This window comes from Dipodomys spectabilis, unplaced genomic scaffold (assembly GCF_019054845.1).
Source record: "Dipodomys spectabilis isolate Male_0828 unplaced genomic scaffold, ASM1905484v1 ptg000051l, whole genome shotgun sequence".
In the NCBI taxonomy this organism is placed as follows: domain Eukaryota; kingdom Metazoa; phylum Chordata; class Mammalia; order Rodentia; family Heteromyidae; genus Dipodomys; species Dipodomys spectabilis.
In genome coordinates this window covers 2943080-2958685 of record NW_024870728.1, presented here as the reverse complement: position 1 = coordinate 2958685, position 15606 = coordinate 2943080, and the positions used below count along the sequence as shown (strand labels likewise).

Below are 15606 nucleotides of genomic sequence, written 5' to 3'. Positions count from 1 at the left end.
GCTGTCTTAAAGACTTCACTGAAATAAATGAAGCTTACTTCTTGCCTTACCCTACCCATCATCTTCACTGCAGGAAAACTTAGAATTGTAGGGAGGCCTCTGCCCATATTCTCTATACTTGTCTGCACTTGGAAGCGCAGAGAGAGTTCTGTATTACCGTTGGATCTGTTCCAGAGAATTGGACGAACCAAGCATTTTGGGTCTTTTCCAGGTGGGAAATTCCAATTTGAATACCAGGTTTTAACTCTTCTAGTCCTGGATACTAAGGCATCTAACAGACCATGAGCCTGAGAGAAAATTCCAAATGGCCAACCTCCCTATCTGACTTAGGCCACCACACCTCAAGATATTCTTGATGTATTTTAGTTGAACTGTTTCCATTCTTTGCTCAGCAAGAGTAAGTGTTGGTACATTTTTGGGGGGACTTTGCCTGCCCCCTGTTCCTGTCTGTGAGGCGGAGCTGAGTGCAAAGAGATCTGTGTGTGAGTGCAGCCACATCGCAGTTAGGAAGTTTCACTTTCCTTTCTCCTTTTTGAGGCAAAGCCCTGACACTGAGTGTTTGGTTCATTGGCAGTTTCTCCCCGAGCTCTGGGAAGGCAGAGAGGTGCAAACCTAAAAGGCTGAGATCCTAAGCCAAGTTCATAGCCCACAGGGCCCTCCAGTCAGAGGTGGAGGCAGAAACCTCAGCGTCAGGTAAGATGTTATTGTTTCTTCCTTGTCCTTCATCTCTGATGAAGGTCAATGTTTGTACCTGTTACTTTTATTTACATCTGTTGCTTCTATTTACCCAGTCTCATTCAGTAGGTAACACATGGGGCATGGTAAGTCATCCAGGACTCTGGGCATTCATACACAAGCAGTAGGACTAAAGGAGGATAATCTTGGGGAGAAGCCCAGAGGCACAGTGCCTATGAACATTTAAAGTACTATTTATCAAAATACATTCCAGGAAATGGAAACATGGGTTTTTGTTGGAGGTGATGGTGTGTGTTTGTTTGTGTACTTTTTTCTGTCTTTTGAAGGGTGACTAAGGGGGGTTGGGGAGCACAGAAATGGAGGGAGGGAGGATGAACAAATGCAGGCATGATACTCAGTAGATACTATGTGGAAAATGAACTCTGCAATTTGTGGGTGGGGGTGGGAGGGGGAAACTGGAGGAAAGCAAAGAAAGGGGTGACATTGTCCAAAAAGAAATGTACTAGTCAGGCACCAGTGGCTCATGCCTATATCCTAGCTACTAAGGAGGCTGAGATCTGAGGATCACTGTTCAAACCCAGCCCAGGAAGGAAAGTCTGTGAGACTCTTATCTCCAATGAACCACAAGAAAACCAGAAGTGGTGCTGTGGCTCAAGTGGTAGAAAGCTAGCCTTGAGCTGAAGAGGTGAGGGTGAGCGCCAGGCCCAGAGTTCAAGCCTCACAATCTACAAAAAAAGAGAAAGAAATGTACTTGACATATGAAATAGTATCACATTTTAATAATAACAATAAAATTATATTTTTAAATGAGGATTTCTTTTAAACTATAGTATGTTAGCTGTTGGTGAAAAACTTAAGTCCATCCTGACTCATAACACCTTGTTTCCTTCTGATGGCCAAATGGCTGGGTTGTGTTCAAACTTTATGGTCCCTTGAAGCTTTGTTGTAGAAGATGATGATAGCTCCTAACCTATGACCCCTCTCCTCAGGCCTCCCTTATCTCAACTCCAAAAGACAACTCTGTCCAAAAAAAGAGATCATGGTAGAAAAATTAAAAACCCCAATCAGATGCTTGTGTGTTGTGAACCTTTTTCTAGTCTTCCTAGCTGGGGCTCAGTTCTGCTGTGGGCCATCTTTGTGGCCCTGAGCCCTTGAGTCAACTCAGGATCTCTGATCACTGGATTGGAGGAAGTGAAAGTAGATTAGACCCAACAACAGATGAAAAAAGGCAAAGGAGGTGGGGAGTGTTACTCTACCTCCTCCTCCTCTTCTTCCATCTGTTCCCGGATATGTGTAACACCTGCTTAGGAGAGTAGACAGAAATGATCTTTTTAACTTTTTGGGGGGGGGGGAGTCAGTCTTGGGGGCTTAAACTCAGGGCCTGGGTACTGTCTCTTAGCATTTTGGCTCAAGGCTAGTGCTCTTCCACTTTGAGCCACAGCACCACTTCTGGTTTTCTGCTGGTTAGTTGGAGATAAAAGAATCCCATGGACTTTTCTGCCTGGGCTGACTTTGAACCATGATCCTCAGACCTCAGCCTTCTGAGCAGCTAGGATTACAGGCATAAACCACCAAAATGATCTTTTTTATGTGCGTGGGGCATCAGTTGTGGGGCTTGAATTCAGGGCCTAGGTGCTGTCCCTGAGCCTCTTTGTTCTCAAGGACAGAGCTCTACCACTCAAGCCACAGTGCCAGCCACTTCTGGTTTTTGAGTGGTTGCGTGGAGATAAGAGTCTCACGGGGACTTTTTGCCCAGGCTGGCTTTGAACTTCTATTCTCAGGTGTCAGCTTCCTGAATAGCTAGGATTACAGGAGTGAATCACCAGTGCCCAGCTCGAAATCATCTTTTAAAAATACAAGGCAATGTAAAAGTGTAGGGAAACTCCTCTAATGGGGACTCTGAGCCCAGACTACACCTGGCACTTGTACAGCTCCAACAAAGATCATTTCTTGGTAAACATTTGGTAGATTTGCTAGCAGTGCCATCGGGACCTGATGCTCTCTGTTTGGGGAGCTATTAGTCACTTTTTTTTGGGGGTGGGGGTCTGGTCATGGGGCCTGAACTCTGGGCCTGGGCGCTGTTCCTCAGCTCTTTAGCTCAAGGCTAGCGCTCTACCACTTGAGCCACAGCGCCATTCCGGCTTTTTTCTGCTTATGTGGTGCTGAGGAATCGAACCCAGGGCCTCAGGCATGCAAAGCAAGCGCTCTACCACTGAGCCACCTTCCCAGCCCCTATTAGTCACTTTTAAGACATTTGATTATCATCTGAGAGCTTATGGTTCATGCCTGTAATCCTAGATACTTAGGAGGCTGAGATCATGGTTTGAAGGTAGTCCCAGGGAAGAAAGTCTGTGAGAATCACATGTCCAGAATTGGAGCTGTGGGTCAAATGGTAGAGCACCAGCCTTGAGTAGAAAAAGTTAAGGAACAGTGCCCAGGCCCGGAGTTCAAGCCCCAGGACTGGCACCAAAAAGAAAAAAAAAACTGAATATCAAATCTGTAGAGTTGTCTTATCTTTCAGTATCTATGGGATTCATGGAGAGGGCCCTTTTATATTTCTGATATTTATGACTTAGGTCTTTTCTTTTTGTGTTTTCTTTGTCAGGTTGGCTAAGGGTTTAGTCAATTTTACAAATATTTAAAAAAGCATTTGGTTTCACTACATTTCTCTAACTTTTTCCTATTTCTCATACTTTAATTTTTTTATTTCTCATTTTTTTCTGTTGGCATTAGGCTTAACTTGCTCCTTTACTTCTCTGATTTTCTCAGATGAAAACATAGATTAGTTTATATCTTGTTTTTTCTTTTCTAAATAAGTGCATTTAATGCTGTACGTTTCCTTCTAAGGACAGCTTTGGCTATATCTTACCAATTTGCTAAGTTGAGTTTTATTTGTATTTGGTTCCAACTGTCTATGTTTTTCTCTTGAGACTTATTTGGCTCTAGAATGGAATTGTTCAATTTCTAAATATTTAGAAATTTTTCTGGCTGTCTTTCTGTTGTTGATCTTCAATTTGATTCCAATGTGATCTGACAATACACTTCAATGATTTCTATCCTCTTAAATTTGTTAAAATACATTTCATGGCTTAAAATGTGTTCTGCCTTAATAAATATTTAATGTAAGGGCTCTGTATACTTTGCTACTGCTGAACAGTTTGTTAACTAAATGCCAGTTAGATCAAGTTGATCACTCTTGCTGTTTAAGTCAGCTGTAGCCTCGCTGATTTTCAGAGACTACAAGAGAAATATTGAAGTATTCAACTTTAGTCATGGATTTGTCTGTTGCTCATGGTATTGCTATCAATTTTTGTCTCTTATTGCTTATGCTGAGCATCAGTCCAAGCATGCCTTGCACATGTTAGGTGAGTTCTCTTCTACCAAGTCTACCCACCTAGTCTGCCTCTGCCTTTTGGTAATAGTTTTTAAGTTGCATGTACATTGAAGACTGTGTGTCTTCTTGGAGAATGGACTCTTTTATATAGTACTCCATCACTGACAGTTTCCTTACTCCAAAGTTTGTTTTGTTTGAAATTGTTTTAACTATTGGAGCTTTCCTTTCATTAGAACAGGTATGACACACCTCCCTCTATCCCTTTATGTTAAACTTATTCGTGTTTGTATATTTAAAGTGGTTTTCTTACATACGAGATATAGTTGGATTCTGTGTGTGTGTGTGTGTGTGTGTGTGTGTGTGTGTGTGTGTGTGTGTGTGTGTGTGTGTGTGTGTGTGTGTGTGTGTGTGTGTGTGTGTGTGTGTGTGTATACCAGTCTTGGGGCTTCCATTCAGGGCCTAGGCGTAAGCTTTTTCACTTAAGGCTAGCACGCTACCACTTGAACCACTGCTCTACTTCAGGCTTTTTTAGTAGTTTGTTGTAGATTAGAGTTCACAGACTTTCTTGCCCAGGCTGGTTTTTCAGCCATGATCCTCAGATCTCAGCCTACTAAGCAGCTAGGATTATAGATGTGAGCTGTTGGCACCTAGCTTACTCTTTGTCTTTAATTTTTAATTTTTTTAGAATTGTTATGCAGTAAGGATACTGGGTCTAAGCAGTATGCCTGGAAGCAATATGCCTGTCCTTATAGCCATCTTGATTGATGCCTTGCTGGGTAGAGAGGGATTTCTACACACCTCTGAAAAATTCTAGAGGTAATAAAGGACATTCTTTGGATTACAAATGTGTCCTGAGTTGTTAAGCTCCAGGAAAGTCTTCCTTCACTTAGATAATTGGCCCTTGATTTCCCCTGATTGTGTCCTTACCTGATTTGCTTTGATACGTTTATTAGGTTTTCATCTGGTTTTCTTGGCTCATGTATAACTTTTCTTACCTATGTAAGCTTTGTGCTAGCTGCATTCCCAGCTGCTGGTCTTTGAGACAGTCCCCCAGCGGTCCTCCAGCTCTCCAATAAAGACTCACAATTTGAAGGTGGCTCAGTGGTAGAGCACTTGCCTTGAATGCTGGAGGCCCTGGGTTCGATTCCTCAGCACCACATAAGAAAAAAGCCAGAAGTGGCGCTGTGGTTCAAGTGGTAGAGTGCTAGCCTTGAGCTGAAGAGCTGAGGGACAGCGCCCAGGCCCAGAGTTCAGGCCCCATGACCGGACCCCCCCCCCCCCCAAAAAAGACTCACAATTTGGCCTCTTACATGGTTGTTTCTCTGTTTCTGGTTCCAAGTTCCTTTACAATAATTATAAGGGTAATAGGGGGTTACCCCCCCCAAAAAAAGACTCATAATTTGGCCTCTTACATGGTTGTTTCTCTGTTTCTGGTTCCAAGTTCCTTTACAATAATTATAAGGGTAATAGGGGGGTTACAGTAGCAGGTAATGAGTTTGGACAGTGTCACCTCTTCCCTCACTCTCTCCCAGTTTTTCACTTCCATCTCGACCCACAAGTTATATAGTTAACTTTCAGCAGTTATCTTTTAATGGGAATATTTAGGCCATTCATGTTTAACTTATTAATATAGCTAAGTTAATACCTACTACACTTGTATATATTTTCATTATACTCACTGTTTCTATTTGTTCTTCTTTGCTTCCTATGCCTTTTCTGCTTTTCTATTTCTTTTCTGTGACTCTAGAGAGCAAGGCCTTGAACATGCTAGCGAGAGGCTCTACCATGGCCTCCACATTCCTTAGTTGATTTTCTGGTTCTAAGGGTTTTATGACCCACTCCCTCACTTTTCTGGTAGTACTGGAGTTTAAATTCTGGGCCTCAAGCTCATTTAGTTTGCTTCAAAGCATGCTTCTAGCTGGCTTTTTTGCTGGCTAATTGGAGACAGAGTTTCTAGGACTTTTCGCTGAGTATCTAGGATTACAGGGGGAAGCTACTAGTGTCAGGCAAGCCACATGTCATTCATGCTGCTGCTGCCTCCTCCTCCTCCTCCCTTCTTTCTTCTTGGTTGGTAATAGAGTTTGAACTCAGGGTATTGTAATTGCTAAATAGAATCTCTCTCACTTGAGGTATATCCCTGCCCTTCTTTTCTTTCTTTTTTTTTTTTTTTTCTATCCTGTCTTTGCTCTCCCTCTCCCCTCCTTCTTACTTTTTTTCTTTTCTTTTTTTTAAAGACAAGGTCTTGTTATGTAGCTCAGGCTGGCCTAGAACTCATGATCCTCCTTCCTCAGCTCCCACTCTCTGGGAGGCTTCCTATTTATAATTATTGAGTCACTGGGAAGCATTTAGAAGCTCACTACCTATCTCACCGGGTATCACTGTTTTTTAGGATGGCCGCAGAGGAGCAGGATATGGAGGATGATCCCATTTTCAGGTACTTCAGAGAAAATAAGGTGGAGATTGCCAGTGCGGTGACGAGTCCATTCCCTTTCCTCATGAGCCTCCGGGACCGTGCCTTCATCTCTGAACAGATGTATGAAGTAAGCGATAATTCCTTTGTGATGGGAAGCCAGCCCCAAACTTGAGGGGTTCAGCCCATGGGCTGGAGGGGAGTTCCCTGTGAGTGGGGACCTTCACATCCTGTAAATTGGAAGGTGAAGGGAAGAGCAGGCCTTCCAGGATGCCCGCTTTTCCTGCAGTAACTGTGGAGAGAGTTACCAGGGGAGGGATCCGGGCAGAATGGGAACTGGGATTACATCATAGGAGTCTTTCTAGTTTGCTTAATGATATACCAGTATAAGCTAAAAGGAAATAAATCCAAACTGTGTGTGTTTACAAAGTCACTTATTTGTGTCAGTGCTGAGGCTTGAACTCAGATACTGGGTGCTGAGCTTTTGCTATTCAAAGCTCGTGCTCTACCACTTGAGCCACAGCTCCACTTCTGGCTTTTTGGTAGTTAATCAGAAATAAGAGTCTCACAGATTTTCCTGCTCAGGCTGGCTTGAAACCATGATCCTTAGATGTCAGCCTTCTTGAGTAGCTAGGATTACAGGCATGAGATACCAGCACCTGACACCAAGCCCACTCATTTTAAACACCTGAGCTTGAAACCTGTGAGTCTAGAAACTCACAGAGTAGTGTGGGACATTAACATGAAGCTGGAAGCTGCCTTTAGACATTTTTTTTGTCAGTTGTGGGGCTTGAACTAGGCCTGGGCACTGTCCCTGAGCTTTTCAGCTCAAGGTGAGAGCTCTACCACTTGAACCACAGTGCTACTTCCAGTTTTCTGGTAGTTTATTGGAGATGAAAGTCTTAAAAGACTTTCCTGCCCGGGCTGGCTTTGAACTGCAATCCTCAGATTTCAGTCTCCTGAGTAGCTAGGATTACAGGCATGAGCCACTGACGCCTGGCACGGCCTTTAGACATTTTTGGAATCTAGAGTGTTATGAAGATTAGCACTGGGTCCCCTAGGAGATAATGAGAGCAAACCTCTTTGTCTTTCTGAATTTTCTTTGTTCTTGGGCCAGGATCATGGCAGAGGAGGGTGGTCACTTGATTTCCTGGAGCCCAGACCAGGCCACTCCTTGGAGGAAGGCAGAGGCTATTGTTTGCTCAGCAGCACAGTGGTCCATTAGGCCGCTTCTAAAATCTCCTAGTCTGGCTTCCAAAGCCCCCGACATTTGTCTTTGAAAACTCTGTATATCAACCAGGTACTGGTGGCTTACACCTGTCATCCTAACTACCCAGGAGGCTGAGATCTGAGGATCGTGGTTCAAAGCTAGCCTTGGCAGGAACGTCCATGAGACTCTTATCTTTAGTTAACCAGCAGAAAACTGGAAGTGGCACTATGGTTCAAAGTGGTAAACTGCTAACATTGAATGAAAAAGCTCAGGGACAGTACCTAGACCTTAAGTTCAAGCCCCACAACTGACAAAAACTGACAAAAGAAAAAAAGAAAAGAAAAGAAAACCTGTATATTAATGTCAGAGAGTTAGGTTCACAAAATGAGTCGTGTGTGTGTGTGTGTGTGTGTGTGTGTGTGTGTGTGTGTGTGTCTGGGTGTATGTCTATGTGTGTGTGTGTGTGTGTGTCTGGGTGTGAGTCTGGGTGTGTGTATGTGTGCTCACACATGTGTGTGCCAATACTGAGGCATGAGTGCAGAGCCTAAGTTCTGTCCCTGAGCTCTTTTCCTCAAGACTAGTGCTGTACCACTTGAGCCACAGCTCCACTTACAACTTTTGGATTAAATAGAGATAAGGGTCTCTTGGATTTTTCCTGCCCAGGCCAGTTTCAAACCAGGATCCTCAGATCTCAGCCTCCTGAGTAGCTAGTATTACAGATGTGAGGCACAAGTAGCTGGTTTAAGACTTTCTTACGACAGAAACCATTTAAGAAGCCATTTCCATATATATGACGTTCTAAACATTTCTCAAGAGAGCACATGGTCTTTGGATCAAACTGAGACTCTTTTACAATCTGTAAATCCATAGTGACTTAATTCTCCATTCAATGCTTTGAAGCATTTTCAAGAAAGCTGTAAGAACGTGGTCCCACTGGCACAAGTGATATATGACATCCTCAGTGAACTTGAGAAGACGTTCGACCTGTCACTTCTCAAGGTGCTGTTCAGCAAAGTCAATATGTTGGCTTATCCTGATTTAAAGGAGATTCTCAGAAACTTCCCAAATGGTAACTATAATGGGGATTTAAGCCCACTTCATTCATTCATTCATTTTGCACTTGCACTTATTTTCCTGAGGGACTGTGATATGCCACACACAGCACTACAATGTGGAAGGAAACATCCATGGCTCATGTCCTTATGGAGCTCACACATGGGCCAGGTAGCCCCACAAATGATTATTGTCAGGACCTGATTTTGATGCACAAAACATAGGGTTTTTCATGTCCGTCCTTCTTTGGGGCATTGGTGTCCTTTCTTAGGGAAAAAAACCAAAAACCAAGAAACAAAAAATGAAGCCCCCTCTGATGCTTGGAAACATGGTTAAGAATTTAAAAGAGATTTTTGTTTGTTTCGTGTTGGTCCTGTGGCTTGAGCTCAGGGCCTGAGTGCTTTCCCTAAGCATTTTTTTTTTTCTCTCAAAGCTAGCACTGTATCACTTGAGCCATGGCTCTACTTCTTGCTTTTTGGTGGTTAATTGGAGATAAGAGTCTCCTGGACTTTCCTGGCCAGCCTGGCTTTGACCTGCGGTCTTCAGCTCCTCCTGAGGAGCTAGGATTATAGGCATGAGCTACCACCTTACAGCTAAAAAAATTTGCTTTGTATTAGAAAAAAAATTATCACCCAGTGCAATCCTCTGTCAACTTGCTTCTCTTTTTTTCTTGCCTCTCTCTCTTTCTCTCTTTCTTTTTCTTTCTTTCTTTCTTTCCCCCTCTCTCTCCTTCCTTCCTTCCTTCCTTCGTTCGTTCCTTCCTTCCTTCATATTTATAGTTCTGGTGTTTGGACTCAGGGTCTGTGTTTGCTAGGCAGATGCTCTTAACACTTGGGCCACATTCCTATTCTCTTCCTTAGTGCTCTTGTACCTCTCTCTCTTGCACCTCTCTCTCTCTCTCTTTCTTTTTTTCTTTCTTTCTTTTCCCCTCTCTCTCCTTCCTTCCTTCCTTCTTATTTATAGTTCTGGTGTTTGGACTCAGGGTCTGTGTTTGCTAGGTAGATGCTCTTAACACTTGGGCCACATTCCTATCCTCTTCCTTAGTGCTCTTGTACCTCTCTCTCTTGCACCTCTCTCTCTCTCTCTCTCTTTTTTCTTTCTTTCTTTCTTTTCCCCTCTTTCTCCTTCCTTCCTTCCTTCCTATTTATAGTTCTGGTGTTTGGACTCAGGGTCTGTGTTTGCTAGGCAGATGCTCTTAACACTTGGGCCACATTCCTATCCTCTTCCTTAGTGCTCTTGTACCTCTCTCTCTTGCACCTCTCTCTCTCTCTTTTTTTTCTTTCTTTCTTTTCCCCTCTTTCTCCTTCCTTCCTTCCTTCCTATTTATAGTTCTGGTGTTTGGACTCAGGGTCTGTGTTTGCTAGGCAGATGCTCTTAACACTTGGGCCACATTCCTATCCTCTTCCTTAGTGCTCTTGTACTTCTCTCTCTTGCACCTCTCTCTCTCTCTCTCTCTCTCTCTCTCTCTCTATTTCTGGCCTATTTCTCTAAAACAGTTACCTTCTCTTCTAGAGAAGTCCTTCTGCTCTTCACTATTCATAATTATATATAGTTGATGAAACATTTCCCACATTTATTATTTATTTGAATTTGGCTTTACTGTTCTCTGATCATTTCAAAGAGGTTTAGATACCATTTGCAGCCTTTCCACTACCTATCACTTTTTAAATGTTAAGTGGAGATTCTCTATGGAGAGCAGCTTTCAGATTCCAGGAGCCATCTGAAGGCCTAGGCCATGTGAGAGCCCCCTCATCTGAGGTCAGGAAGGGTCCACTAAAGCCCAGGAGTGAAGTGTGCACCAGCTGTGATTGGGAGATGCAGCTGTTTGGCATTCTTACCCTCTTTCCTTCTTTTCCTCAGAGCTTCATGGTACCTTCTATGACTCCTTCCATAAGGGAGCAGGGACACCACAGGCGTCCAGTATCCAATCAAGGACGCCACAGGCATCCAGAATCCAATCAAGCTGCCCTCAAGGTACTTCTAAGTCACTAAAATGTGGCCTTCTTGCTGAGTAAATGTTGTCAGATGATGTCATCTGATCTCCACAGCATTAATTTGGGAAGACAAGCTGTTGGTTCTTCCCATTTCAGAGCTGAAGTGGCAACAATGTGTGGAAGGCCATTGGCCAGGTCTAAGTTGTCAAGTGAGAGCCATGCATTTGACATCTCTGATGACTCTGGTGGAGCTGTGGTGGGGCTAGAGGGTGTTAGGGTGTTTGGGATCATGGAGCAGAGCTCTCACGAGAGATGCTGGGTGAGTGGATCAGGGCCTGGTTCAGAGAGTCTCTTATTTGATACAAGCATGTCAGCAGCAAGAGAGATGGAGGCCTGGTGGCTGCCATGTGAGATGCAAGAGCTTTAGAAGCATAGGTCAGAAGGTAAACTAAGATGAAGAGCTCTGGAGAGCAGTGAAGAAGAAAGGGAATCGAGGAACATACAGTAGTTATGGTACAGATCAAGCAGCAACTGGAAGCTGGTGGCTGATGTCTGCAATCCTAGCTGCTCAGGAAGCTTAGCCCTGAGGACTATGGTTCCAAGCCAGCCAGGGCACATAATCCAAGAGGTTTTTATCTCCAACTTTCCAGTTAAAAGCTAGAAGTGGAGAAATGGTAGAGTGTCAGCCGTGAGTGGAAAGCAAGAGCACAGGCCCTGAGTTCAAGTCAGAGAGAGAGAGGGAGGGAGGGAGGGAGAGAGCGCAGTATATTATGCTGACAGAAAAAAATGAAGACAACCATGATAAACAGAAAAGAAGGAGGCAGAGAAAGCCTGGGATGGAGTGGGGGGTCTCTGGTGAGGTCCCTGGGGCCACCCCTTCTCATGTTCCCAAGGAGAAGCTCTCATAACACAGCGGGATGCCTAGAGATCTCCCAGCATCCCCGTGTCTGACCACCATTTCCACATTGCTCTTCAGTGTTCTGTGGGCTCATGTCTGCCAAGGAGGTTCCCGAGCTCCTGGCAGGTGCTTGGAGAGGTAATTATACTTCAGTCACCAGTCACCTCACTCTTGAAATGCTTTGCCTCTCTGTGCACAAGAGAGAGATGCTTTCCTTGCTCTCCTCTTACCACACACACTTTGGTTCACCCTGCGTGTAAATGTCTCCATGCAACTGAAGGTCCCTTAAATGGGCACACCTTGGGTGAAGAGCTTAAAAGTATAGGGTAATAAAAACCTAGAATCAGGCAGTACATGGAGTCACGTGCAATGACCTGACTGAGTTCAATCCCCAGTACAACCAAAAGAAAAGAAAAACCAAAAAGGAAGGGGGGGGGAGGGAGGGAAAAAGGGAAGGAGGGAGGCAGAAGAAAGAAAGGAAAGAGACGTAGAGTGACCCAGAGAAAGTGAAAGACAAACTAGGAAGCGGAAACCCTCAATAAGAAATAGGATAAAGAAACAGGTTGGAGGGAATATATTATACAGAACAATAGTAAGCTACTCTCAATGTGGAAGGAATGTGAAAGGAAATAAATAAAGCTGTAAACCAAATAACCTACAGAGTAAAAACTGACCAAAGAAAGGAGTGAAGAAGTGGCAGCCCCAGAGCCCTGAAGTGAGAGCGGTAGAGAGCCTTCCACAAGAGCATCTATCGCCAGAGGGGTTTTTTCCAGTCAGGTCTCCCCAGGGCCTCAGGGCAGTGTCACCTGCTCTTAGATGACAGCATGGATCTCAAGTGTATTCACCCCAGTCCTGTCAACAAAGCACATTGTTCCGTGGTTCTGAAGACATTGTTCTAGAACCTTCTCCACTAGGATATCTGTCAGGAAAAAGAGTCCCCCCAAGGGAAACCAAGGTTTGCCTTCTAACCCTAGAAACTCTTGCTTTTCCTGATCTTCTCTCTTGCTAAATAGATGAGGGTCTTGTGTTCTCTTGTTCTTGACCTCATTTCTCACAATTCTCACTTGAGAAATGGAAATTGGACCAGTTATTTGCTTCCTTCAGTCCAGTGGGTGGTCTCTGTTGTCCTAGGAGCCCATAGCTACTCTTCCTGTGGGCTTCTGTGGCTGCCATCCAACATGGAGGCCCATATCCTCTTCTCTCAGCTAAAAGTTGTATCAGCAGATGCAAAACTCAGGTCCTCCTTTTGTCTGTGAGCCTTTGGACTCACCCTTTCCTGCCTTGGGTGGTTCTGCCTGGGCTTCCCTCTGCCCCATGACCCCTTACTCTGACAGTGATGCCCAGGAAGAGAAATAGAGGAAAGAGACAACTGACTTTGGGTTCACAGCAAAGACAAAGAGCAAGGAAGAAGAGACAGAGACCGGAGCCAAGGAGGCAGAAACACATTCAAAGAAACACTGGAGGTGCTGGCAGCCAGAAGCAGGGGCAGAGGCAGAGACCACATGCAGGAGGGGAGGGAAGAGGCAGAGTGGGGACAGGCAGGGCTCTGAGGAAGTGAGCTGGAGAGGGTGACCAATGTGTGTCCATCTCTAGGCCAGCTGACCCAAAGGTGGCCCAGCAGGGTCTGGAGGCAGTGGCCTTACCTGGGAGACGCACGATGTTCCCTGTCTTCACTGTCACTTTTGTCACCATTAAGATCCTGGTTGAATAGCAAAGGCTTTTGTTTTTCTCTGCAGAGAGAGACACTGCTGGCTTGGAAATCAATCCAGAAAAGGAGCCCCAGGATGCCTTGTGCTCCCCACCCAGAAATGGGCCAGGTAAGGAAAGAAGGTGTTTCTAGCCATGGGCCCTGGGGGTCTGTTGCTGGGCACAGAGGTGGCTGCTTGGAGCCCACTGGGACCCACTCCAGCCAGCACTCACAAATGACGAGAGCCTTTTGTGGGAAACACAAGGCAGAATCCGTAGGAGTCCTCTTCCTGACAGCACCACCCTTACTGGTAGACCTCGTGTGTACATATTGAAATAGTGACTATCGAGACAAGATGGTGCTTTTTTCCTTTTCACTCTTTCATTGAATCTTTGTCAAGATTCAGTGTTATGATTGTGATCCCTGAGCCCCCCTTATTTTCTGGGAACTTGCTGGTTCCATCTGAGCATGTGGGGATGTGTTTCCTGGTCCTTCTGCATGGTCAGTGCTATCTGTGTTCCTCTTCAGTGTCCTGTGACCCCAGTGCTTTCCAGATGACTAATGAGGGAGCAGCTGAGAAGATGCTCAACCAACCACCAGGTAGCACAGAAGGTAATTAATTGTACCTTCAATTTTTCCAGGAAACTAAAGGAGTCTTGGCTTTTCTCTGCCTGCAGGAAGGGGCTTACCCCACCATCTTTCCTTCTACTTGGTCCCCTTCCCAAAGAACTCAGGCAGGAGAAATGGGTGGGTCCAAGTTGTTGAGGGAGGGAAGGAAGGGCTGTGGCCAGTCTTCCACCTCCAGAGCCTACTTTAGCCACTGCATCAGGGTCTGAGCAGAGGGACATCCCCCCACCTTGTTCTTAACTGCTATGACCTTCCTTGTGCCTGTGAGGAGTCCTCTAAGGGATTTCATCAGTTTCTTCATCTGGCAGCCATCCTTGTTTACAAACATTTGATGGAGAAAAGCCCCTGGGTGACTTGTGCTCACCACCAAGACATGAGGCAGGTAAGGGAGGGAGGGAGGAGGGAGTTATCAATACATTGGTGGGAGACCAAATTCCAAGCTGGTTTTTCTTGGCAGTTTTCTGCTGAATGCACTTCCCAGTGGAATTAGCCTTCTTCTATTTTCATATTTGTGTGTGTGTGTGTGTGTGTGTGTGTGTGTGTGTGTATACATATAGTATAAAGTGATCATATTCATACTCTTTACCCTCTCCATTCTCCCTCCTTCTACTAGAACCCTCTTCCCCACAACCATACCCACTTTACATTTTTGTTACCCATTCTTTTAGGTGTATATTAACTGGCCAGATGATTCTCTGATTTATTTGGGGCCAACCACAAACAAAATCTTTGTTCTTGGAGACTTACTCTAATAATCCTCCCATTTTTAAGGTCCAATTCACTATATAATGTAAGCTAATTATAAGAATCATAAAAACAACATCTTATATCTATAGTTCTTTAGAGGAGAAAATCTTCTGGAGTCATTTAGAATCCTACCTACTGGATCTGGGGGTCACATAATACATAGAAAATAATTGCCCAGATGAGCCACTAATTTTCTTAGGCAAATAATATTGAACAGAACATCTAAGAATAAAAATATGTTAAGGGAAAGAATTCATCTTTAGATGAGATTGAGAAATTGCAGAAATTTGATTAGGGACTGCAGGGAAGGGAAGTATATCTATTCTTTTGGTGGCCTATAGATCTTTCATCTAAGCCTATAGCCTAGGCAGATTAATAGTCAGATCAACTAAAAATTGATCACGTGTAAGAGAATTTTCCCAGGACTGCTCACATTAGTCCTTTGCATATTTAATCTGGTATTTCCATTTTCGGAATACATGAAGCCACTCAGCTTCTAGAGCTGGTGGTTCATGCCTGTCATCCTACCTACTCAGGAGGCTGAGATCATAGTTCAAAGCCAGCCTAGACAGGAAAGTTCATGGGACCCCCATAACCCCCCAAAATAGTCAGAAAAGCCAGAAGTTGCTCTGTGGCTAATGTGGTAGAGCACTAGCTTTGAGAAGAAGGAACTCAGGAACAGTGCCCAGACCCTGAGCTGAAGCCCCTGAACCAGCAAAAAAAGAGAAAAAAAGAATACATCTCTATGACATTTAGAAGAGTGTTGCTAAAGGATGGAAAGTTTCTCAGATAATGATGTAAAATGGTGCAATACTGGTTAGGACAAAGGACACACAACTACGTCGCCCCCATGCGTTCCCCACCCCAGTTTTTCTATAGCTACTTCTCGAATATGTTGGGAGGATACACTGAAAGTCCCTCATTATACACCAGGGCCATCTCTAGTGAAGTGTGGTCATCCGTGAAGTGGAGGGTAAGGGTTTGAGTCATAGTGAGAGTACAGAGAGAAA

The 15606-nt window shown here is 44.4% G+C and overlaps 1 protein-coding gene across 9 annotated transcripts in view; it reads left to right on the top strand.

Annotated features, from left to right (window-relative positions):
• Window positions 1-531: 531 nt before the first annotated feature.
• Sp140 (SP140 nuclear body protein) overlaps window positions 532-15606 on the top strand; it is a 50882-nt gene continuing 35807 nt past the window's right edge. For 5 of the 9 annotated variants that reach the window (XM_042679118.1, XM_042679113.1, XM_042679110.1 and 2 more), the window contains exons 1-6: window positions 532-693; window positions 6420-6570; window positions 8551-8719; window positions 10564-10677; window positions 13272-13352; window positions 13751-13834. In XM_042679118.1, the coding sequence (XP_042535052.1) occupies window positions 6421-6570; window positions 8551-8719; window positions 10564-10677; window positions 13272-13352; window positions 13751-13834 (598 nt within the window). In that variant the 5' untranslated portion in view covers window positions 532-693; window position 6420. The remainder of the gene's footprint in view (window positions 694-6419; window positions 6571-8550; window positions 8720-10563; window positions 10678-13271; window positions 13353-13750; window positions 13835-15606) is intronic. The other 4 variants (XM_042679117.1, XM_042679114.1, XM_042679115.1 and 1 more) reach the window with 1 other exon arrangement.